Source organism: Salvia splendens, chromosome 3, assembly GCF_004379255.2.
Source record: "Salvia splendens isolate huo1 chromosome 3, SspV2, whole genome shotgun sequence".
NCBI classification, from domain to species: Eukaryota; Viridiplantae; Streptophyta; class Magnoliopsida; order Lamiales; family Lamiaceae; genus Salvia; species Salvia splendens.
The window spans coordinates 29,277,586-29,288,827 of record NC_056034.1 but is presented as its reverse complement, the minus strand read 5'-3'; the positions used below and the strand labels follow the sequence as shown (position 1 = coordinate 29,288,827).

The 11,242-nt window shown below is 43.7% G+C and overlaps 1 protein-coding gene across 1 annotated transcript; it reads right to left on the bottom strand.

Annotated features, from left to right (window-relative positions):
- Positions 1-2,451: 2,451 nt before the first annotated feature.
- Positions 2,452-2,844, bottom strand: LOC121796835. Its single transcript, XM_042195611.1, has one exon. It carries the CDS (start codon positions 2,842-2,844, stop codon positions 2,452-2,454), a length of 393 nt encoding a protein of 130 aa, XP_042051545.1.
- Positions 2,845-11,242: the final 8,398 nt, after the last annotated feature.

The window sequence follows — 11,242 nt, the reverse complement described above, 5'->3', positions numbered from 1 at the left end:
AAGTATAACTCTGCTTCTGTAACGGTGCTAACGGTGTTGGCTTGGGCTAACAGATTCGCGCCAACAAAGACTTGGGCTAGATGGAGGATGGGATATTTGATGCAATCAGTTCTGAATGTTGTTGGTTGATAAGCTTCAGTGCCCCTTGGAAATATCTCTTCCTAGGCGGCTTGCTCGTTGAAGGCTGGGATTTCTTTTGGAGCACCGATGTCTCTCTCAAACCATTCAACTTCCTGGTCTGCAGTGTACAGGCCAAGTCTTACCGACCACTCCTTGATGCTCATCCTCATTTCTCTCGTAAACAACCTGAAACTGATAGATTCAGCCCTTACATCAGTCGTGTACTTGAAACGGAACGAAGTGAAGAACTCTTGGGCCAATTCTATTGGTATTCTTGGCATGCTCAGATCCAAAGCCAATCAAATCCTATTCCCGTAATGTACTTCATGAATTCTTCTACTCCTTCTAACTTTTCCAGGTGAGTTGGTCCAGCTGCCTTCTAGACCTTGCTTTCTTGCTTGACTCTATTCTTGCTGCACATTCCTTCGTTGTTTGAGGGTCGTCGAATGTAATCATTCGCCCAAGGAAATCGTTGTCCAGACGGGCATATATCTTCTCAAATTGTATCCTGGCCATCTCTGGCCTCTGCTCGGATGCACTCCTCGCTCCATCCTCAGTGCCTCATCTTTCTCACAATCTCTTTCCTCGGCCCTCTGTCTTCCTTCTTGAATTACCAAGGTTGTCGAGGCCTGCCTTGGCTTCTTTTTTAATAGGGTAGCGATGGCTTTCCCCTTCCTTTTTTGCTCCCTCCTTTCTCTATCATTGTCTTCCACCTCAGCAGGTGGGTCTGGCTGCCCAAAACTAGGTTGTGCGTCTATCGGTGTGAAGAAAAAATCTCCTTCTGCGATGTGGAACTCCAACCGCACTCCTTGCTGGACTATCCACATCTTCCCCTACTCTCTGTCTAGGGGCTTCCCTTGGTTGTTCTTCTTCAGACCTCTTTCCAGAGGTTTCTTCTCTACCTCGCCTTCGCTGGTAAGTACAGACGGCAGCAGCTCTTGCTTTAGTAGCCTCATCACTGGGAGGCACCTTTTCAATCTCCTCCTCTTCGTCGGTTACAATCACCACTTCCATTTTCTCCTGTGTTTCGTCAGTAGTTTTCTCTACCCTCTCAGTAGAGTTCCATCCAGCAGTCTGGTTCCCATCCACTTCCATATCAATCTTAGTAGTTTCAGAATTCTTTACCGCCAAGTTTGCTACGACCTTCTCAGGAGTGAGTAGTGGTTGCTCAGCTTCCTCTATAGGTTCATTTACCGTTGTTGTTTCCATGGGAATTGACTCCGCTTGAGTCTCCTCCGATATTTCAGCTATCGAGCTTTGTTCCACCTCCGTGTCTATTTGTCTGACAATATCGAAAACTTCATCTTTCTGGACGGTGGGCTTCTCTGTGCTTTTCTAGATAGTTGGCAACTGTTGCTCTACCTCTTCTTCAGTAGGAATCACCATTTCTTCAGCCATTCCATGTGGTCATTCAATTGGGTTAGCATCATCTAATTGCTGCTCGACTTCTTCTCCTTGCTCTACTGCTTCCACCAGTCTCATCTCTCCTTGTCTCTCGGCCCCATTTAACTCCATTGTTTCCTCACTGCAAGTTTCTGGGATTTGGGCATAGCCAGTCGGTGGCGGGGTAGGTATGGCTCCAATTTGAGCTAGCAACAGAGTAATATCGGCATCAGGTTTCAGTGTTAGGACCAACCTCTCCAACATGTCCAGGGAAAGTGTGACGGTGGATTGGCGGCTATTTTCAGCGACTTGGTGTGCTATATTGGACGGAACTATACCCGACCTTTTGACTCCCCGCTGCAGGGGTTTCGAACTACCAGCGGATTTGGGTGCGGAGGCATTTTCTAAAGCGTTTTGTGACTTTCCTTCCATTTTCCTCGGTGGATTGTCGTGGATTTAAGAGTTAGAGTTTGCCTTCGCCGGAATCTGTAGAGAAAAATCTGGTGAGAATTTTGGGGAGTAGTTGGGGGAGTAGAGTACGGAGGTTTCAAAAAATACTATTATATTCGCGACCCTTCGGTTTCCCTCCAAAAATCTACGCCCCCCCTTTTTCCCTACACGTGCCGGTCACCTCCTTTTTGAAAATTAAAAAATTTATCTAGAAACTTGGGAATTCAGACCACTGGATCAAGTAAGAATTGAAGTCTTGCAGTTGGCCACGTTGTGGAGCTTGTCCACTCAGTCTGAATTCCCGAAAATATTTTTTTTTCTGTTTTTAGAGAATTTTAACTTTGTTTGGATTTTCATTTTAAAATGTATAAAGACACTATTTACAATTATTTACAAGTCTTGTAAACATTCTAGAGATTCAATTGATCCATTCATGATTCGACATGTTTCGTCCAACTGATCAAGTGGATCACCTAGAACGTTTACCAGCTGATCAACTTAGGCGAGAACACCGGTTGTGCGCAGTGGAATTTCTTCCACTATGCGCACCTCCGAGTTATCACTAAAAGGTTTCACAAGGTGACCATTAACCATAAAAGGGGCAGAGTTTGGGGCACTTCCCTGAAGTTCCACTGCTCCATTTGCTCTTAGGGCGACGATGGTGTATGGTCCCGTCCACTTTGATTTCAACTTCCCAGGCATCAATTTAAGTCTTGACTGGAACAACAGAACTCTCTGCCCGACTTGCAGCTCCTTCACCCGTAGGTTCTTGTCATGCCACAACTTAGTTTTCTCCTTATACCACATGACTGCATCGTATGATTCCAGTCTGAGTTCTTCCAACTCCTGTAGTTGGAGCTTTCTTTCCCCAGCACACACTTGAGGTTGCATGTTCACTTCCTTGACTGCTCAGTAAGCTTTATGCTCAATACCCACAGGAAGATGACACATTTTTTCGAAAACCAATCTGTATGGTGACATGCCGATCGGAGTTTTGTAAGCGGTACGATAAGCCTACAAGGCATCATCCAACCTCTACCTATAGTCCTTCCTCGAAGGGCTCACTATTTTCCCTTGAATACTCTTGATCTCTCTGTTTGAAATTTCTGCTTGATAGTTGCTTGGGGATGATATGGGGTGGACAAACAGTGGTTAACCCCGTACTTCTTCATCAGAGCTTCAATCGTGCGATTGCAAAAATGAGTACCTTGGTCTGAGATTATGGTTCTAGGAATTCCATACCTGCTGAAAATGTTTGATTTCAAAAACTTTTCGACCTCTTTAGCCTCGCAGGTTACAGTTTACTTAGCCTCTACCAACTTGGATACATAATCTACTGCGACCAGAATGTAAGAATTCTCATACATCAAATATCCTGCATACCATGATGGGTACCTGCGGCATCTCATCTTTAGTAGAAATTTCCCCTGTCAACTGACATTGACTACACCTCCTGCATAATTCATAGGCATCATTATGCAATTCTGGCCAATAAAATCCATCCCCCATACATCAAAAATCTCACAAATCATGATGGGTACCTGCGGCATCTCATCTTTAGCAGAAATTTCCCCTGTCAACTGACATCAACTACACCTCCTGCAGAATTCATATGCATCATTATGCAATTCTGGCCAATAAAAACTGCTGTCTAGAACTTTCCTGGGCGTTTTCTTTAGGCCAAAATGACCTCCGCAGGCCAGAGAGTGACAATGAACCAATATGTCTTCCTGGTCCCACTCAGGGATGCACCTCCTAATGACTTGATCAACTTCCATTTTTCACAAGTAAGGGTCATCCCAAAAGTACTATTTGGCTTCGCTCTTGATCTTCAGCCTCTGAGCTCTAGTCACCTCTGGTGTAGAGGGCAATTCTCCAGTTACCAAATAATTCGCCAAGTCAATGAACCATGACTCAGCTTGCCTCTTGCTTACCTCTTTCAAAAATGCCTCTGGATCAGTTGCATCGAGCACATCTTTCAGACTGATCAAGACAGTCGATTCCTTGGCATAGTACAGATGTTCTTCCGGAAAGGCATCGGGAATATCCTTCTTATTAGGGGTGTGCATTCGAGTTTCAATTTAGTTTTTTGCCCAAACCGAACCGAACCCGAAAAACCGAATTTATGTGAAAATTGAAACCGAACCGAAACCGAATACCCGAAAAACTGAAAACTGAAAAACCGAAAACCGAATTAAAAAACCGAACCAAAACCGAAATAACCGAAATTTTAAGATATTTCAAAAAAACTGAAAAACCAAAAAACCGAAAAACGGAAAACAAAAAAAATATAATAAAAAAAAAAACCATAACATAATAAACATCCATCAACCAACACAAATAAGTATTTAGGCTACAATAACAATATCAACTAAAATAAAGTTTTACTCCTCAACAAATTATAAACATTCAAGTCTTCAATGCTTCCAGCTTCTAAGTTTCAACAACTAATTGAGATTTCACTGCAAGAAATCAATCTTCAATAACTTCAATTTCAATTACATTCTTGCTCATATTTCCAAATAAGAAGGGAGGAACTTTCGCCCAATCCTTTGTCCATAGTTAAATCTGAAAAATAAAATAATCTCATAAGTTATTGATAATGAGATGGAGAATTCATGAATTTTCAAGAAAATAGTAATAAAGAATAAGGGGTTCAGAAAATTGAATTATAAAAAATTTTAAAATATGGGCAATTTCATCAGATCTGAATTGATTAGTTAAATCATAATTCTCAATTTCACCATAAGAAAGCAGCTTCACTAATTGCATATCTGATTAATATTTCAGATACTCATTTTCAAACATCAAGTAGAGTTAAGCAAATTAAACAAATTCAATAGTGTAATCATGTGTAAATAAATATTAACTTACACATTAATGTTTAAATACAAGAACTTTGGACTTATTTTAAATCTGCAAAGAGCTGTGAAGAAATACACAAACTTAAATAAAAAATCCTAGTGCAATCTCTTCACAAATTAAACAGGAATTAAAGAGGTGAGTGGAGTTTTTACCGTCTTACGGACGCGGCATGGATGGCTGGAAGGCAGAGGCGACCGCTAGAGGTGACGGGCTTGAGCACGAGCTGCACAAATGGAGGCGACGAGCTGGAGCAGCGGCTGCACGGCTGGAGTTCGGAGGCAGTGGGATGGGTAGAGATAGGAGAAGGGTTGGAGGCTTGCTGGCTTGGAGAGGAGAATGGAGACAGGAAGAAATCTTTCTAGGGTTAGAGAGTGAAGAATGAGAGAAAAAGAGGTGGACTCTTTTTTAGGGTTACAGATTTGGGAGTATATATATAGGTACTATTATATTAAAATAAAATTCGATTTTTTAGTTTTTTTCCCTCCGAACCGAACCAAAAAACCAAAATTTTCAAAATTTTAAAATCGAATCGAACCGAAAAACTGAAAAAACTGAACCGAATTGTTAATTTTTAGTTTGGATCGGTTCGGATATTCGGTTTTTGATTTTTATGCTCACCCCTACTTCTTGTCTTCCCCCTGAATTATTCTACTCAGATGATCAGCAACTCTATTCTCCGTTCCTGCCTTATCTTTTGCCTCCCAAATGAATTCTTGGAGTAATAGTACCCAACAAGTACTTGATTGCTGCATGATTAGTGATAAGTCGTATTCTAGGCCTTGGTTACGGGTCAGTATGATGTGCTTAATTGATTATATTTGCAAAACAGTTGTTTAAAGTGTGCAGGTTAAGCATTCTAGCCAGTAGGGAAGTTTCGGAATATTTAGGTGAAGGAGGCGCCAGCATGATCTCATACTGATCAGTATTCGTGCTAAAACGGCTTGAGATGGAGAAGACGGATAGCTGGGACGGATTACCCACAATTAAGGGCAAAGAAGTCAAATTGCAACGAGGATTTACCCTAAAATCAAGGGTAGCCTCCCTATAAAAGGAAGCCAAATTGGAGAGAGAGATATACACATTCACTCATTCACCACCATCTTTAGGTAGAAAGTTTTCTCGGTAGTTTCAGTCTTTCAGCCGTGTCCCGCTTCTTGCCTCGCCGTAGCCATGATCACTTGACGTTCAGATGTTCCCAGAATTTCAGTCATCGTCCATTCCAGCCAGCAAGATCGTAGTTTAGAGTCTCATCGCCCGGAGTGGCAAAACACTTTTACATTGCTTTCGTAGTTTTAAATTTCTCGCTTTCCTTACGTTGGATCTTGTTGCCTTTGGATATTTTCTGCTTTTGAAGTACTTTGTTGAAGATCCGAACGTGTTTATGCTATGAAGTTGATTTCCGTTTCGTTTATTGTGGTGTTTCTTTATTCCCTTGCCTAGTTAGCTTAGATCTAAAGTTTCTCGGTGTTTAAAGTGCTGAATCTCTCAATTCCGTTTACGTAACAAATTTCTTTAGGATAGATAAACAAGTACTGTTTGATCGGAAAGTAGATCGTTGCATGCAAAGCTTAGTTTTAATTTCTGAATCGTTCTTTCATGTTGACCAGTATGCAGAAGTCCAGTTTCAGTGTTTGATTTCAGATTTGATTTCTTAGTTTTGGATCTGTGTTTGTGAGTTGTTAATCTGAGTTTTCCGTGTTGAATCTGGAATTGTTATCTGAATTTTGGAAGTGTTTGTTGAAGAAGATGATGTCTATTTCAATTGGAGGGGACCACTTACTTTTCGAGATGCTTTTGCTTTTGTCCTTCACTTTTATTTAAGCCCTGTCAGCCTAGTCATCAAACTTCCACTACACTCTGAATATTCTGTTTAGCCCAAAATAGAAACACGTACCTTCCAAATATTTTCTGTTACAAAATTGTCTCCCCATTCCACGTACACAGTTACATTCCAAATGTTTTCCTTACCGTCTGACCAGTAGAACACCTCCTTTAAGTTCCAGCCTAGGTAGAAACTCAACCCAAGCGTGGTAGCTAACCAAATCTTCCAATTGTCACCGCGGTAGTTTAAGAACGCACCATCTCTGTGGGATTCGACCCTTACCACCACTATACTGATCAGTAGAAGTGGGTTGAGGAATCTTTGAAACCAAGGTCTAGGTTAGTTAGGATCTCTATCCTGATCAGTAGGATATATCCTTGCTTGAACGACACCTACGAACCTAGGTCCTTTCAAATGGCGCCGCTGCCGGGGATGGATAGCGTTATTTGCAATTACTGTGAGTGATACTTCGGTGTATATGTTGTGCATAACCTTTCTTTTTTTCTTTTCTTTTCAGTTTATGAGAAGCAGTTCGGCTCCTGACCAGTGGAGGCCGAAGATACTTCAGCGAGGATCGATACTCGTAACCACTCGATCCGGGTTGTCGACGGCTTTATCTGACTTAGGTTCGAGTAGCGACGAAGAGCAATACAACATAGAAGGACCAATACCAGAGGGGATACCACTGTTGGAAGGCATTCCAGTTCAGATGGCCGCCAACGGAGATGAGGATCCAGAGATCGGTACCCTTAACGCGCATACCGAGGGAGAAACATCGCAAGCCATAGTCGTCACTCCAGGGCAAACCGCATGCGATGTGAAGCCTCATGTGATCGCGATTCTGCCTACATACTGTGGGAAGAGCTATGAAGGGCCGTATGAGTTTCTGCATGAGTTTTGTAAAATTTGTAGGGCGCAGAGGAGACCAGCAGGAGCGAATGAGGATGATTATAGGTTGAAGGCCTTGCCATTTGTGCTCAAGGGGGAAGCCAACACCTGGTTCATGCGCCTGCCCCCCAACTCCATTGAGACTTGGGCCGATTTCAAGTCAGCATTCCTAGGCGAGTTTTTCCCGTCATCAAAGACAAGCGCGCTGAAAAGGGAAATAACTAATGTGAAGCAAGGGTATGATGAACCCTTGAGCGATTATTGGGCAAGATACATGGGTCTTTTGGAATCATGTCCCAACCATCGCATGGCGGACATTGAAGTGCATCATACTTTCTACGAAGGTATGAACGCGGTAACCAAGGATCTAGCAAATTCATCGTCAGGAGGAAGCTTCACACAATTACGGGTCAGCGAAGCGAAGAGAGTCCTAAGGAAGCTACTGAATGCAAAGAAAGAGTATGACCATTCAAGGGAAGGATACAACCGAGAGCGGGCTGCTGTTGTCTCGTCTACTGATCAGGAAAATAAACTGGAGCAGAAAATGGCCTTGAAGATGGATGAGCTGAAGAAGTCACTTCTGAGTGTGATCGAGAAAAGCACCCCACCACCTCCCCCAGCTGGGAATTACAAAGGTGCAGAACAGGGAAATCAAGGACCGAACTATGAACAGCCTAGTGACTACCTGAATATGGAACAGGTCAATGCTGCGGGGTACTTCAATTCCAGTGGGCATTGGATTCAGGGTAGAAAACGGGATGCACCATGGAGGGATCATCCAAACTTTCGATGGGGAGACGGGGGCCAAAATCAGAACCAAGGACAGAACCAGTATAACCCCAATCCAAACCAAAACCCTAACCGTGGACTAGCAAACCCAGACTACCAGCCCAACTGGTCAGGAAGAAACCAACAAACCCAAAATCAAAGCCCACAAAGCCAAAACCCGAATCCTGTTTATGTACCACCCCACCAGAGAAACTTCCACAGTTTCCAAAATCAGCCAAATCATGCACCCCAACACCATCAGAACCAAAATCAGTTTCAAGCCCAGCACCAGAATCAATATCCTCAAGATCAGTACGTCCCTCCTGCCCAGTATAACCAATACCCGCCTAATCAAGGCCAGCAAAACTTCCAGAACTATCAACACCAAGGGCCGAATCATTTCCAAAATCCGAACAGGCCAAGGAGGTCCGTTGAGGACATGATGGGTGAAATGCTAGCGTCACAACAGAGCATTAAAGGAGACTTGCAATCCCATAACGAGGTCGTGCAGGGGATGCAAAATGCCCAGAAAGAACATAAGGCGAACATGGATATGATGAATAGGCAGTTAGCCTAACTGGCCAGTTCGGTGGGGGATTTGAAGGGAAATGCAGGTAAACTCCCATCTACAGTCCAAATGCCCGACAAGGCAAATGTGAGTAAGGTTACGTTGCGGACCGGAACTACTTATGACGCGCCTCAACCCAAACGACGTAGTGGAGGATCTAACGGAACGAAGATAGGAGGCGATACCGTTTCAGCGGAAGAACTAGGGAGGCCTATGCCTCAGATGCAGGATCCATTCTTCTTGGATGCTACACCAATTGTAGGAGATGAACCCGAAACCCTACTGACCAGGAAGGAACCTCATCGAGAGGAAGAGCCCAGAATGGAAGCCCAGACTCAGGAACTACCCCGGAAAGACTCCAAGAAGGTTGCTAAGGGACAAGTAGATGAGAAAAAAGGGGAGAAACCATTCCCATTCCGATTTGTTACAAAGAGGAAGAAAGAGCGGTTGACTATTTGTCGATTTTTGGGAAGTTGGATGTCACCATACCATTTCTCCAAGCCGTGAAACTACCCCCTCTTGGGAAATTCATAAAGGACTTCATAGCCGGGAGAGCCCAGAAAGATGGCAAGATTATGGTGGAAGGGATAGCGTCAGCAATAGTGCAAGAGACGTTACCACCCAAGAGAGCCGACCCAGGTATGTTTACCTTACCAATAACTGTTGGAGATGTGAAGGTCGAACATGCAATGTGTGATTTGGGGGCGTCTATAAATGTCATGCCATTGTCTATCTATAACCGGTTGAAGGGAGTGAGGCTGTCAAGTACTAGAGTATTGATCCAACTGGCTGATAGGTCGTGCATAAGTCCGGAGGGAGTTTTAGAGGATGTATTAGTTAGAGTGCATGATTTTACATACCCTGCTGATTTTTATGTGATCAAAATGAGTGAGCATGAAGCGAGGGAGTCTAGTGGAGTCTTGTTAGGAAGACCATTTTTGAGAACGGCCAAGACGATCGTGGATATGGCTGAGGGGACTATTTGCATTGATTTTCATGGGGAGAAGTTTACCTTTGATATAAATGATGCCATGAAGAAACCTATTGATTCTGAAAATCTATGCTATGTTGATGTGATTGACCCTTTAGTCCAAGATTTTCTTGAGACCGAACTATTGCAGGAGAGACTCCAGGCCTTAGATGTTTATGAACAGGCTGACGTAGAAGCTGCTGCATGGTGTGATCTGATCAGTAGCCAGGGGTTGACCGATGAAGAAATTGAAGGAGCAATCAAGGATTTTTGTCAAAAGTCGGAGTTCATAGGAGCCGCAGGGGCTCAGCTACCAGTCAGTATAGAAGAACCATCAGAAGGAGATTTAGAAAAAGGGGAAGAGTCCGAGTAAAACCCCCTAACCGAAGACACACTTCCACCCCAAGTTGAGCTGAAGAAGTTACCCTCGAATTTGAAGTATGCCTTCCTCGGAGGTGAGAACTCCTATCCAGTGATCATCAGCAGTAGCCTTACGAAGGAACAAGAAGCTAGGCTACTGACCGTGCTGAGCAAGAACAAGAAGGCGATTGGATGGAGTCTTACAGATTTAGTTGGAATTAGCCCCGACGTCTGCATGCACCATATTAGGCTGGAAGAGGGAGCAAAGGCACATCGAGATGCCCAAAGGAAAGTAAACCCTAACATGCGAGAGGAAATATTGAAGGAAATCTTGAAGTTGTTGTCGCTAGGGATTATCTATTCAGTGCCAGACAGTGAGTGGGTCAGCCCGATCCACATGGTTCCAAAGAAGTCGGGAATCCAAGTCGTCCAAAATGAGAGAAATGAGCTGATTCCAACGAGGCTAGTCACGGGTTGGCGAATGTGCATCGATAACCGCAAGCTGAACAATGCAACAAGGAAGGATCACTTCCCTCTGCCTTTTATCGACCAGATGTTGGAGCGACTCGCTGGGAAGAAGTACTTTTGCTTCTTGGATGGGTACAGCGGATATTTCCAAATCTACGTGGATCCTGAAGACCAGGATAAGACCACCTTCACTTGCCCATTCGGAACTTATGCATACCGGCGCATGCCTTTCGGCCTATGCAACGCTCCAGGTACGTTTCAACGTTGCATGATGAGCATATTTTCTGATTTGATTGAGGATTGCATAGAGATATTCATGGATGACTTTACGGTCTACGGAGACTCGTTCGATTCTTGCCTTCATCATTTGGATATAGTTCTTGAGAGATGTCAAGCGAAGAGTTTGGTTTTGAACTTTGAGAAGTGCCATTTTATGGTCACCGAAGGGATTGTTCTGGGACACGTGGTCTCGGAAAGGGGAATCCAGGTGGATCGAGCAAAGGTGGACGTTATATCTAAATTACCGTTCCCTACTGATCAGAAGGGGATTAGGGGTTTTCTGGGGCATGCCGGATTTTAC

Excerpts from the sequence above, each read along its gene's own strand:
- LOC121796835 (XM_042195611.1), bottom strand. The coding sequence starts at position 2,844 with ATGCAACCTCAAGTGTGTGCTGGGGAAAGAAAGCTCCAACTACAGGAG.